General features: G+C 51.9%; 1 protein-coding gene and 1 non-coding gene across 4 annotated transcripts in view; one reads left to right on the forward strand and one right to left on the reverse strand.

Annotated features, from left to right (window-relative positions):
* The window catches only part of ALPL (alkaline phosphatase, biomineralization associated), a 63,740-nt gene that overhangs the window by 16,437 nt on the left and 33,142 nt on the right, over positions 1 to 14,161 (reverse strand). The window contains exons 1-2 of one of the 3 annotated variants that reach the window (XM_055574229.1): positions 11,026 to 11,287; positions 4,392 to 4,555 (exon numbers count right to left, since the gene is read on the reverse strand). In XM_055574229.1, the coding sequence (XP_055430204.1) occupies positions 4,392 to 4,452 (61 nt within the window). In that variant the 5' untranslated portion in view covers positions 4,453 to 4,555; positions 11,026 to 11,287. The other 2 variants (XM_055574230.1, XM_055574231.1) reach the window with 2 other exon arrangements.
* On the forward strand, positions 5,617 to 5,724 carry LOC129648165 (U6 spliceosomal RNA). Its single transcript, XR_008712746.1, has one exon. It is a non-coding gene; the product is annotated as a U6 spliceosomal RNA (small nuclear RNA).

The following is a 14,161-nucleotide window of genomic DNA, read 5'->3' on the forward strand; positions in this document are numbered from 1 at the left end:
GATGCGGGTGTTTGCACCCTCAGGGTCTCATGAGGGCAGGATTAGATAAGGCAACACACGGACCTACAGGAGAAGATCAACACCCCACTCCCAACAATTCCACGCCAGACCCGGACTCCCCTTTCCTTCCAAGCAGAGGCCCCAGATCCCCGTCCACAGGGGTCAGGGCCCTCCCACCTCCTGTTGGTTTCTCCTCTGTGCCTGGGCCTCACCAAACCTGCCCATCCAGGCACAGAAGCCTCGAGAAGGGCGCTCCTCGGGGATTCTCTCTTTCAGTGGCCTCCATTGCCCGGAAGGAAGGCGGAGGCCATGAGAGGTGGGAGGGTCGTGTCCAGGGTCATGTTACACATTCACAGCTGAAGACACAGGCCTCAGCTCTCGGCCCAGCTCACGCCCAGGCTCGTAGTGTGGGTGAAGAGCACAGCTTTCCTTTTTTTATGGCTGTGCTGGGTCTTTGTTGCTGCACGTGGGCTTTCTCTAGTTGCAAAGCGCTTCTCATTGGAAGACACCCGCATGTGCAATCCTCCTGCACGGGCCTGAACCCACGACCCCTGGGACTGAACCCATGACCCCCCCGCGCTGGCAGGGTTCTCAACCACTGCACCACCAGGGATGCCCCCACAGCACTCCCTTCTTACGCACGGCGCCCAGGCTCGTGCCAAGTGCCTCCCCCTCCCCAGCAGCCTGATGGAGTGGCTACCATTACTTCCTCCACATTACGGAATGGGGAAACTGAACATCCTGAGATTTGAGCCACAGAGGAGCCGGAAACCCACACTGCGTGGCGGTGCTCTTGCATGGGGCAGGCGATGAGGGCAGGAAGGAAGCCGTTCTCACCTCAAGCCTGGGTCCATGCCCCACTACCCCACAGCGGTCCCATCCTCACCCTGATCCGTTAGCCCACCACCTTCACGCCAGCAGCCCCCAGTGCCACCCCTCTCTTCTGAAGCTCCCTAAGTTCAGACCTCCCGGCCGGAGGCTCCTGCCGGAGCCCCGAGACCATGGTCCTTCCATCCAGCTGAGCGCCTTTATGCAAGTTCCTGCCACTTGAGTTTCTGTTCTAGGAAAACGAGAGCACGGAGCTACTCACAGGCAGTTCTAGGATTGAAAGACGTAAAGCCTGGGCAAGTGCCCTTGGCCAGTGGTTTTGTTTTTTTTTAAACTTGGATTTTCAAATAGAAGTTGTTGTTTTTTCTCAATTGAAGTATAGCTGATTTACCACATTGTGTTCATTTCTGCTGCACAACAAAGTGACTCAGTTCATTCAGTTCAGGCGCTCAGTCGTGTCCGACTCTTTGCGACCCCATGGACCGCAGCACACCAGGCCTCCCTGTCCATCACCAGCTCCCGGAGTTTACTCAAACTCATGTCCATCGAGTCGGTGATGCCATCCAGCCATCTCATCCTCTGTCGTCCCCTTCTCCTCCTGCCTTCAATCTTTCCCAGCATCAGGGTCTTTTCAAATGAGTCAGCTCTTCACATCAGGTGGCCAAACTATTGGAGCTTCAGCTTCAGCATCAGTCCTTCCAATGAATATTCAGGACTGATTTCCTTTAGGATGGACTGGTTGGATTTCTCCAACACCACAGTTCAAAAGTATCAGTTCTTCGGTGTTCAGCTTTCTTTATACTCCAACTCTCACATCCATACATGACTACTGGAACGAACCTCAGTTATTGACATATCTTTTTTTTTTCCCATATTCTTCTCCATCACGGTTTATTCCAGGATATCGAATATAGTCCCTGTGCCATACAGTAGGACCTTGCTGTTTATCCATTTTACATGTAAGAGTCTGCATCTACTAACTCCCAACTCCGAGGGCTAATGGTTTTGATCAGGGATCTACTAGCTGTGGGCGGGTTTCAATCTCCCTCCTGCCTTCCTCCCACATATGACCACAGTGCCGAGGCTTTGGTCAAGGAGCTTCTTTGGCCATTTGGGTGCCATCTGGGTGGTGATGAGCCTCTGCCCCTCCTGCCCTCCGCCTGGCACCAGGTGCACGCCCTGGAGCCAGGCTGCCCTCAGCCTCCCTGTTGCCGTTGCTTCTTCTCCAGGTGAGCCCTGTACCTGTTTGCCAGTTCCCTGCTCTGCCTGCTCCCCGGGGCACTGGGAGTCTGGTGAAGGCACAGCCCTTGTCTTTCTCACCAGCGCTATGCCAGGGTCCAAGAAGGGTTTGGTGGATGTCAAACTGACTCCACGGTCTGAGGACTGGTTTAAGCAACGGTGGCTTCGGACAACTGAGCATCAGAAGGCTATTGTTTTCGGAGACCATTAAAGGACACTCGGAAATCCCTGTGCTGTAACAAACGCTACATGAAGAGTACTTATCAGTACGTACTGTAGGGGTCCGTTTATACGAAGCCCCAAAACAGGCAAAACTCGTCTAAGGTAGCAAGAGGAAGCCTAGTCGCTTCCTCTTCCCTGCTTGGGGTGGGGCGGGGGGTGGCACAGGAAAGCCCATGGTGTCCCATGACTGGAAATGTCCTTTCTTGATCTGGGTGATGGCTACATGGGTACCAAAATATGTCAAAACTCATCAAGCTGTATATTTAAGATGTGTGCACTTTGCTGTAAGTTACACCTAATTACTTTTTTAAAGATTTTTTTTGATGTGGACCATTTTTAAAGTCCTTATTGAATTTGTTACAATGTATCACTTGTTTTACAGCCTTGGCCTTTTTGGCCATCTTAGCTGGTCAAGCTTAGCTTGCTCCCTGACCAGGAGTCAAACTCACACTCCTTGCATTGGAAGGTAAAGTTTTAACCACTGGCCTGCCAGGGAAGTCCCCTAATTTTTTTTAAAAAAGGAAAAGGCCACGATGTAACACTACTACACACCCATCAGAATGGCTAAAATGAAGCAGATAAGAAAAATTAAAGAGCTGAATATTTGAAGATTTTTCATTTTGTTGCTTTTTCATTTTCTCAGGTTTCATCCACCTGCTCATCTTTCATCGCTCATCTTTCAAGAGGGCTGTGAGTGCTGAGAAAGCAAGAACTCAGTCCCAGAGTGACCTTGGGTCCCCAGGAGTCACACTGAAAGGCATCATGCGATCACAGCAGGAGCAATGGCCTGGGAGCCTGGCAGCTCAGGTTCAGTCCCCAGGCCTGCTGCGGACGTGCTGTGTGACTGGGAGGCCCAGTCCCTTCTCTGCACCTCAACTTCCTCATCCGTTGAAATATATTCTGCCCATGAGCCCCTGCTCCCCGCCTGACACTGTGACTGCCCCTATAATTCCCACAGCAGCCCTAAGGAGGAGAGATCAGTATCTCCACCGAGCAGATGGAGAAATCAAGGCTCAGGGAAGGCAAGTTGGGGGACTCCCAGTCACATGATGGAGTGAGCTAAGGAAGACTCCCCTTCTACCACAGACATTGAAATGCTGAAGGAAAAAACAATTGAGAACGGTGTACAGCTTGAAAAAGGAAGGCAGAAGGGGGAAAAGGCAGAAAAGGCAGAAGGCAGAAAAAGGAGGCAGAAGGGAAATTCCCAGGAGGCAGAAATTAAGCTGGAATTCAAAACCATGCAGGTACACAGGAGCTGATATTGAGGGGCCTTGGAGGCCCCGAGCAGATACAGAACAGCTGAGCCTGCTTTCAGGTACGTGTTTTGCCTGGGAGATATGGAAGGGCTGGAGAGAGAAAGCCAGTGATGAAATGTGAACTCAATTCCAAATCTGAAGGACTCTCCTGGTGCCACAGTGGATAAGAATCCGTCTGCCAGTGCAGGGGACCCGGGTTCGATCCCTGGTCCGGGAAGACTCCACATGCTGTGAGGCAACTAAGCCCGTGTGTCACGACTCCAAGCCCACACTCTACAACTAGAGAATTCCCGTGCAAAGCAACGAAGACCCAGCACAGTCAAAAATAAACCAAATTATAAAACACTCCATATCTGAGCCTGAATTTAAAGTGCAAGAGCCCCAAACTGAGAAATTAACATAAACACTCTTACAGAATTGATCGAAGAATCAAACAGAATACCACACTGTAGAAACACTCTCATGTGAGTTTCCAATAGGAAACACAAACTACAAAAACAAAACAAAACAAAACAAAACTCCCTGAAGGTGAGTTTTAAAGCAAGAATGACAAAATATAAAGAAATGTTCTATCAGGGGTTTATAGAAGAGTTTATAGGGTAAGTTCTATTTCAGATTCCTAGAGCTAATCGAGACTAGAAACTGCAATTAAAGAATAATATAAAAGGAAAAAGACTGACTTTTCCAACACAAGCACATGTAGTAGCTGGATGTCCTGCTCTGAACATTTGTTTCTAGCTCTTAAATACTGTGGGTGACTCTACGACCCTGACCACAGACACTGCCCTCATCCTATCCCAGCTGTACCAGCTCTCCCCCTCCCTCCACCCTTGCCCCCAATCCTACCTGGCACTAAGGAGCTGGCAAGACAGGTACCGATAGCCAGCAGTAAGAATGGTGAAATCATGGCGCCCTCCAAGACCTGCTTTCTCTCTGGAGCCCAGAGGTGCGATGGATGTGCGTGGGAAAGGTGGGCTGCCAGTGGTCAGAAGTTAATTGACGTTCCAATCCTAGAAATTAAAAAAAAAAGACATGAAAGTCACAGCTCCAGAGGTCATTTGTTCATTCACTTATTTGTTTGTTGATTCATTCATTTCCCACTTATTACAGGAGGCTAGGCATTAGGATGTCAAATCGAAGTGGTCCCTCCATCAGGAAGCTTAACCACACAAAGAGCTGTAGAGGCATAAATGAGTTCTGTGCTGTCAGCGGGTTCCTTCTCGTTCCTCAAGTGAAGGCCCACTTTGAACCCCGCTGAAGCCCAGAACCCATCAGACTTTAGCTTTTCTGTGAAGTGCTTCTCAAACTGCAGGATGCATCAGAATTTTCCAGAGGGCTTGTGGAAACAGATTCCAGTACCCCCAGCCCTGGCCCAGAGACCCCGACTGCATTTCTAACAAGCCCCCAGATGCTGGTGCGGCTGCGGGCTCATGGACCCTACTGTGAGAAGCTCTGTTCTGGAACATCCGTCTTCAGCCTTGAATTACCCGCGTCCCAAGTACATCTGAGACAAAACAAAGAGTCCACCTTTTGTCATTGGGACACCTACATTTGCTCTTACAGGACAACGATATTTGCTACGATCTCTTCTGCAGCTTGTCATTTATGGCAAGAGATATAAAAACTATACAAGCTACATACAGGACAAGGCTATCTTACAAGCGTGATCATTTCTGGGTTGTGACATTTTAGATGACTGATTGTTTTTTTCATTGTTGTTTTCCCAAATTTTCCTTCTGTGTTGAGATGTTACCCTTATAATTTTTTTCAAATGTTATTTTTTAAAAAGACTGAAAGGAGACACACCGGAATGTTCACTGTGGTTTTCTATGGGTAGTAGGGTTGTGAATGACTATTTCTGAGCAGTGTGCTAACTCTGTTGAGAAACATACTAGCCCTGTTGCGTATAAATGTTACTGGAAGATGAGGAATTTTAAACGGCAAGAGTTTCACTGGAAAATAATGTTAGCATTTTCACCAAAACCAAGATAAAAATGATTATTTCATTTGTTATGGGAAATGGTACAACATTCTTCCACAACAGTGGCTTGTGAGATAAGAAACCACTCTAGTGCTCACTTCGGCAGCACATATACTAAAATTGGAACGATACAGAGAAGATTAGCATGACCCCTTGCGCAAGGATGACATGCAAATTCATGAAGCGTTCCATATTTTTTGCATTTGTTTGTTTTCAAACATCAGTCCCATGGAAATTACTTAAGACACATGTCGTAGTTCATTCTACGTGTTAACTTGGCTGTGTCATGAGATCAAAACTAGATATTTGTTCAAACGTTATTCTGGATGTTTCTGTGAGGGTTTTTGTGTGTATGGAGGGATGAAATTTACATTTAAATCAAAGGATAAATAAATTTGAATTAAAATGAAAAAAAAAAAAAAGAAACCACTCTACTCCTGGGAAAGGGAAGTTGATTCTTGATTCAACCCTCTGTCCATCCTTGGTGAGATGGATAAATGCATTGTATGGGTTCACGAGAAGGAAATTTACACCAACAATGAGGAGGAATAATTGAGAAGAATATACATCAACAGGGATGCCTCCCATGAAGGTGAGGTTGAGCGAGGGAAGCCAACCTGGGAGTATATATCGTGACTCTTAATGATGGTTGTTGCTGTTTAGTTGATAAGTCATGTCCAACTCTAAAGTTTAAAGCATACTGGCATGAAGACATTTGGAGAACGGTTGGGACTGGTACTGGGGAGCAGGGATGAAGGGGAAAATGAACAAATAAAACAAAAACTGAGCTCATGATAGAAGCCCATACATTGAGGAATAGGACTCACTCAACTGTCTGCACCACAGGTCCAAAGCAGACACATCAATAAGGAAAAAAGAAAGTGAAGGTGGCCCCAGGAGCTCTCCAAAGCTCAGCTGGCCCTGCCTGGTATTCTTATCTCTTTCCTCTGCTAGCATGATGCTCCGTGAGAGTGAAGACCCACCTCATCCCCATCGCTGACTCCCAACCCCCTGCACACAGAATTGGCTCTGTAAAAGCTAACAATGAAAAGTCCCCCGATTCAGGATGGAATGCTCTGAATTTTGACCCCAGGGCTGTGGCTTTGAGAAAGGTCTGTTCTGAAGACAAACCGGTGCCTTTTCCCCATTGCCTCAGCCTGGGAAGGAGAGGAGGCACGAATCTAGGAAACCAGGGTCTCCTAGGAAACTCCAGGGCCAGTCACCCTCGTTGGCTCCTCCTCTTGGCCCCCACCCGGATTCAGAGGCTCCAAGTCTGCTTCCGGGTGGGTGGCCCTGGGCGATGGGCTGCGTGGGGCTCCGTCTGGGGCTTCAGGGACCCCGGCTGCCCACCACCCTCTGCCAACGCTCTACCAGTTCAGAATGGAGCCTCGGGGTGTGTGTCTGCCCCCCTCACCACCACCCCCGCCCCCCACCTCCCAGCCTGACCGTCTCTGCCAGGCTCCCAGCTACGTGCCCTGATTATGCACAGCAAGCGTGCAGAAGCCCTGGCTGGGCTCGGCCCTGCGGGAGGAGCAGCTACTTGGTAGGTTAGGGGAGGAAGCGGAGGCTGGGTTTTGGCCCTGAGGACTGACTCAGCATCCTGGGACAGAGGGCCCTGGAGCCCTTTGAAGCTGGGCAGAAAGCCAGCCCTGGATTGGGCCTCAGAAGGTCCAGGACAAACGGCAGAGTAACAGGACTGATACAAATCACTGCCACTTCTTGGGCACTCAGATCCAGCCCTGCGCTAACAACAGCGTATATCTGTGATCCCACTTAACAAGCACCATTAGATCCCGTTTTACAGTTCAGGAACCTGAGCAAAGGCTCTCAGCTAGTCTGTGGCCAAGCGCGATTCAATCTCCAGCTGACTCAACCTCCTGGGGCCTCGGTTTCCCCACCACAGAGAGGGAGAGCAACCAGTGCCCACCCTTCCCCCTCCCACAAGAGCAAACAGAAGCCACACGAATCTAGGGCAGGATCTCTGGCAGGGCGGGAGTCAGGCTGGGGCGAGCCCTACCTGAGGGGCCGGGCCAGACGGGTCAAGAAGCAGACCAAGGCCAAGGTCAGCACCAGGAAGAGGAGGCTGAGGACTGCTGTGAGGACCAGGTCCAGGGTGGGGGACAGCAGGGCCATCTTGAGCCAAGAGGGCCCCACGGAGCAGTCGCCACAACCCGAAACACTCAGTCACATGAGCCCTGGACGCCTGCTCCAAAGCCCTGGGTCAGTGGCCCTGACCTGGCTTTGCTCCTTGGGCTTAATCTTTGGGGATTAGCCCAGGAGGGGTGAAACGGGAGGAGGGACAATCCCCGAGGCTCTCCTCTCCCCGGCTAGTCCACCCCCACTTGAGGCCTGGCCATTCCTCCTTCATGCCCAAACATTATTGAGCACCTGCTGGGTACCGGGCTCTATTCAAGGTGCTAAGGACTCAGTGGGGAACAGGACAGACACTGTCTGTTTTCCTGGAGATTCTTGACCAGCCAGGATAGGAAAAGCACCTACTATGTGTCAGTCATTGTGCTGGGCACCTTGTGGAATAAAAGCACAGAAGGAAAGGAGCCCCTACCTGGGGTCATGATCTTTTTTTTTTTAAACACTAATGTATTGGATGATTCTGCTTTGCCAAAAGAGAATTCCTAAAAACGTAAAAAAACGTAAAAAAAAATCCTAAAAATGCCGAAAGAGAATTCCTAAAAACGTAAAAAAATTGTATAGCCAAGACATGGTGGCAACCCAAATGTCCGTCAACAGAAGAAGGGATAAAGAAAACATGGCACACACACAGGAATATTACTCAGCCATAAAAAAAATGAAACCATGCCATTCACAGCAACACAGATGGACCCAGAGACCATCATACCAAGTAAAGCAAGTCAGATAAAGACAAACACCATTCAACACTGCCTACGTGGGGACTTCAAAACAATGGTACAAACGAACCCGCCCACAAAACAGAAACAGACTCATAGACCCAGAAAGCAAACCCACTGATGCCAAAGGGGAAAAGGCCATGGGGGAGGGACAAATTGCACAATCGTTTTTTCCCAGCACTAGCTGTCGCTGCAACCCATTTCCACGCCCAGGAACCTGTGTCTGCACTGAATCAGCCAGAGAGGTGAACCCATGTCCAGAATAAGAGCAACTGTCCTTACAGAGCACTTCCAGATGAAGGAAAAACAGATGCTCAGAGGTGCGATGATGGACTTGGAATTTGAACCCGGCCATCACAGCTGTGACCCCAACCCCAGCACTGCTTCAGGTCTGGGTTGTACCAGCCCTGCAAGGCGGCAAGGAGGCTTCAGTCAAGCCTCAGGCAGGTGTGCAAACCCAGCCATCACCAGAGGCAGCACACACAGGCTGGAGGGCGCTGAACCGCCACCTGCCTAGAGGGGCCTTTCCTGCTTCCCAAGTGTCCCCAACCCCCTTTTCATTTTTCTTTGGTGGTGGTGGTTTGGTTGCTAAGTCGGGTCCAACCCTTGCGATCCCATGGACAGAGGAGGCTGGCAGGCTACAGTTCATGGGATTCTCCAGGCAAGAATAGGAGTGGGTTGCCATTTCCTTCTCCAGGGGATCTTCTCAACCCAGGAATCAAACCCGGGTCTCCTGCATTGTAGGCAGATTCTTTACCAACTAAGCTACAAGGGAAGCCCTTCATTTTTCTTTGGCTTCCGACAACCTCTCAAGTCAGGATGGTGATTATAGTTCCCTGCTTATAGATTTAGAAGCTGAGGTTCAGAGAGGTGAAGCCACTGGACACCCACGGGGCCTGGGTGCCTAAGAAACCAGGCCTTTTCCGATTATACGTCCAGCCTCCCGGGACACCTCAGATCCCATGGAACAAAGCACCCAAAGTTGGTGGGAGGAGATGCTTTTACCCTCTTGGTGCCAAGGGAGGGGCTCTTCTCCCGGCGACAGAAAGCCCACCGAGCTCACTATGAAAACAGGAAACCCATCGCATTACTCCCTTACATCTTTTTCTTTCTCACTTTGCATCAGATCCTCACCACACCCTAATGATATAGGCAGGGTAGATGGGGGAAAATGGGGCTTATCAGGAAAGCCGTTCTGAGCTGTCACATGGCCAGCAAGTCTGGTTCAAGTCCCAGCTCCATCACTCCCCAGCTGTGTGATGCTGGTCAGTTCCTGCATCAGAGAACCCGCTGCCTTCTCCTCCTAACATCTCTCTCCCATTTAGGAGGCCCCAGAGGCAGGCTGGGCACTGAAATGTGAAGTACCTCATCTTGCCTGTGTGCACTCAGTCGTGCCCGGCTCTTTGTGACCCCATGAACTATGGCCCGCCAGGCTCCCCTGTCCATGGGATTCTCCAGGCAAGAATACTGGAGTGGGTTGCCATTCCCTTCTCCAGGGGATCTTTCCAGCCCAGGAATCGAACCTGGGTCTCTCTCCCATGGCAGGCAGATTCTTCACCATCTGAGCCACCAGGGAAGCCAAAAATAACTGGAGTAGGTTGTCGTTTCCTAGTCCAGGTTAGCTTCCCAACCCAGGGAATGAACCCACATCTCTTGCGTCTCCTGCATTGGCAGGAGGATTCTTTACCCCTGCACCACCTGGGAAGCCCATGCCTGATCTTACTTTAATCCTTATTAACTGAGAGCTAGATACAATTGTCCCCCTTTCCAGGTGAGGAAAAAGGCCCAGGGGGCGTGGTGAAGATGATCCAGGGGTACACTGATGGGAGGTGTAGAGCCAGGCCTTCACAGGGCTCCACGTGGGCCCTACCCAGGGGTCACCCCTGTTCCAGACTCTTCCCACCGCAGCTCACCCAGGAGCCCTCCCCACCCCCACTGAGCTCCCAAGCCCGAGATACCCTTTATAGCTCCCCTACACACCAGCCTAATAAATCGATATGAGACCACAGGAGTGTCATCGCGTGCTCCCTAGCAGTGCTTGGTGGGGGGTATTAGTTATTTGTCCTCGGGAGCCCCCAGTCTAGAGGTCACAGTTCAACAATGTCTGGGCTGGGAAGGGTTCTTTGACCAGATCTTCCCAAATGTCCCAGACCACAAAAATCACTCTGGGTGATTGCAGGAAAAGTCCTGTTTCCAAATGGTACCCAGGGAGGTGCATAGCCTGGCAAGTGCATGAGGGAATTTTATGGCGTGGTGGAAGCATTCTTTACAGTGATCTGGGAGGTAAAGTGTATAAACACGTAAAAATTCATCCAGGGGCCAGTAACCCCCACCTTGCCTGAACTGTTAGGTGAGGAAGGTCTGTCGATATTTGAGTTAAGGAAACATTGGGAAAGAAGAGGTGTCCTGGGGGTGGCTGTGCTCAAATTTAAAAAAAAATGAAAGAGACATGACAACCTCCCCCACCTAATTCATTCTTAGCCTCCACCCCCACCTCAAACCTACTCAGAATCTCCCAGGGCAGGGCCTGGGAAGTCATCCCACAAGCAGATTAGTTTGAGAAACATTGCGTTAGAGATGATCCCATTGCCCAGATGGGAACACTAAGGCCTAAAGAAGATAAAAGACTTACCCCGGGTCTCCCAGTTCCTACTCCCCATAGACATGCACCGAGATCAGTCAGAACCAGCCCGGAGCCAGTGCCTCTGGGCTGTCAGCTGGGCCTTCTTGGCTTTTTCAAGGAACTGTGACTGAAGAGAAGGGCTAAATGTTCCCAGTGCTTCCGGGGGGGCGGTGTGGGGAATGGGATGGAAGCTGGAGGGGGTCCGGCACCACCAGACGGGGCTGCAGCAGCTGCCTGGGGAGAGGGAGCCACTGAAGATGAGCCCAGGAACATTTCAGCTGCAGGGTCAGAGAGAGGGGACACGGAATCGCTCTTGCAGCCAAGCCCAGCGTCCCTGGCAAGCCTTGCTGGCTGGGAGTTTATTCATTCAGGACGGAAGTTATTTATGGTTGCTGCCATAAAGCAGCCTCGGGGTGAAGGGCTCTGGAAGGAATGTGTGGTGGTCAGAGTGGGCTGCAGGTCAGACCCAAGGACAGACTTCCTTGGGAGGGTGGCAGGTCAGGTGCTGGGATGGAGTGAGACCTCTAGTCACTGCTGACAGCACCCCATCTTGGCAGAAAACAGGCGCGGGAGTGCCTGGGGAGGCTTGGTGTCAGCCCTGCCTGCTGCCAAGCCGTGGCACCTTCAGAGCTGTAATAAGATGCCAGCTTTCTCTCCACCACCACCTCCGCTCCCTCAACCCAGGCACCTCCAGCCTCAGCCCCTCTGTACACTGCGTTCCCTGGTCTGGAACAGGTCTCAAATGTTCCCTGCTGTCCACCCGATAAAGTCCTCCCATCACCTTTCCCCCCTCGACCTCAGCTCTACTGGGCTGCCCAGCACCCCCGCCCAGGACCTGGTGGGAGTTACAGCTCCTCCCCTAGAAGCCGGGTGCTCAAGACCTGGAGCACCCTGGAGACCCATGGGTGGTCGCTCCTCACCATGGTGTGAGCTCCTAGCGAGCAGGGATCTTGCTCTGTGGATGGCGGCTGCCCCGCGGCTGGCAGAGCCCAGCGCACAGCTGGCCGGCCGGGCAGGAATGTGGGTAGGTGGGTGGAAGGGTGGCAGGTCAATGCTGAGTGACGGAGGAGGCGGCTCGGCAGCAGGAAGAGAGCCCTGGAGCCAGGGCTCCAGGTTCAGATCCCTCCTCTCAAGCCAGGGCAGGGGGTGCTCAGGGCCAGTGAGCCCACCCCTGGAGCCTCAGGCGTCTCATCGGCAATGTGGGAGACAACAGAAGCCATGGGTCGTTGTAAGGATTGTATGAGTTAATACACAGGAAGGCTTAAAACAGAGCCCGAGACGTGGCAAACAGGCAGTGAGTGTCACCTGGCAGCCATGGCCACTGGGCAGCGTGGGGCTGGGCTCGGAGACAAGTGGGCCGGCGAGAGGCTAGCGCTGAGAATGGACAGACCCTTCCCTGCCCACTCAGCCGGCGGTCATTCTCCCCGGGTGCACCACAGACCTGCCCACCCGGGAGGTCCAGGAGGTCTTTCTCGCTCCAAGGCTCCAGAAACCGAAAAGCCTGCCTGGCTACTGGGCACCTCCAGCCAGGGGAGGAGTTAGTTAAGAGATGGAGGTTCCAGTTCCTAGAGTCAAGGGGTGCCGCGTGTCCTGAGGACCAGATCCGTCTGTCTGTCTCTCTCTCACAGACAAACCACCCAGCTGGCGGCCTGCCACTTCCTTTTTCTCTTGAAGAAGGAAGAAACAGGGGAAGCTTCCATGGAGTGGGGAGGAGGAGAGCCGGGCTGGCTGGATGGCGGGGTTAAAATGAATAGAGAGAGCGAGCGCTCCGTACAGGGGAACCCGAAAATGCAAAGGCAAGGAGGTAGCAATGTGGCATATAGAGGTCAGGGGGGAAAAGGCAGGGGTCCCTTAGTGATAGAGGACAAAGTTAGCCAGGACAGACCACAGAGGGCTTTGCTCCCTGAGGTCAGCAGGATCAAGGGCAGGCGCTCGCAGGCCCCACCTGACTCACATGCCTCTTGTTGACCCATTTCACAGATGAGGACTCTGAAGCTCAGATGGTCTGCCGCTCGCCCGAGGCCACACAGCAGAGCTGGAACCGAAAGCCTCAAGGGTCTGAGTTCTAGAGCTGGAGGTTTTTCTGAGGCTCTCTGGGGTGCCTGGCCCAGTCTGGGTGCCACACACTGGCTCCGCGGGCAAAGGACTGAAGCCAGTCAAGGTTCAACTGGAGAGAGGCGAGCTGGCAGCAGGGAGGTGGGGGAGGGAGAGGGCAGGGCCCAGAGACGCCGTGCCCAGGCAGAGGGGCGTCCGGGATGCTCCCACACGGGCTCCCCCCCTCCCACGGGAAGGACATGTTCCCAGGCCACCTTGCTCAGGGCCAAGCCTGCGAGCTGAGTGGCGTGGGGGTGGGGGATGTGTTTTACATCCGGGGTGTTTGCCATCTCTTGCCCTCGGGCCCCTCACTCAGCACTCTTACAGCGGGAGCCCCTCTGGTGCCAGGAGACAAACTGTCCCATGCTTACTCTCACAGTGGACAAGAAACGAAAGGCACAGAGAGGGTGTGCAACCTCCCCAGGGTCACACAGCAGTCAACCCCACCAACCAGCTAAGATTTCCGGCACTATTATGGGAAGCACCGGGCCATCTGTGAGGCACAGCACGGATGCCAGTGTCTTGGAATTCCAAACATTAGTGGTTCCTGTCAACTGAAAAGAACATTTCAAATTGAGCCTATTCTAGAAAAATCCTTATTTTACATACTTGGTCATTACATTTGTGACAAAAATAGCGTATCTTTTCATAGCTCTTACTGGGTGCCAGACATTGTTCTAAGCACTTCACCTATATTAATTCATTCAGTCTCCACAACAATGATTACACCCAACTTCGGTTCAGTTCAGTCACTTGGTTGTGTCTGCCTCTTTGCAACCCCGTGGACTGCAGCACACCAGGCCTCCCTGTCCGTCGCCAACTCCCGGAGTTTGCTCAACTTCATGTGCATTGAGTCGGTGATGCCATCCACCCAACTTCCAGGTAACGAAACATAAGCACAGAGAGGTTAAGCACCTTATCGAAGATCACACAGCCAGAAAGCGACCGAGTCGAGAATTCAGCATCGCTTGTGGATGTTCCTGTCTCCCGGGGCCAAGTGTAAACTCCTGAAGCAATCAGTCAGGTTAGAAACAAACCACATCTTTTCTAC

Source organism: Bubalus kerabau, chromosome 3 (genome assembly GCF_029407905.1).
Source record: "Bubalus kerabau isolate K-KA32 ecotype Philippines breed swamp buffalo chromosome 3, PCC_UOA_SB_1v2, whole genome shotgun sequence".
Lineage (NCBI taxonomy): Eukaryota > Metazoa > Chordata > Mammalia > Artiodactyla > Bovidae > Bubalus > Bubalus kerabau.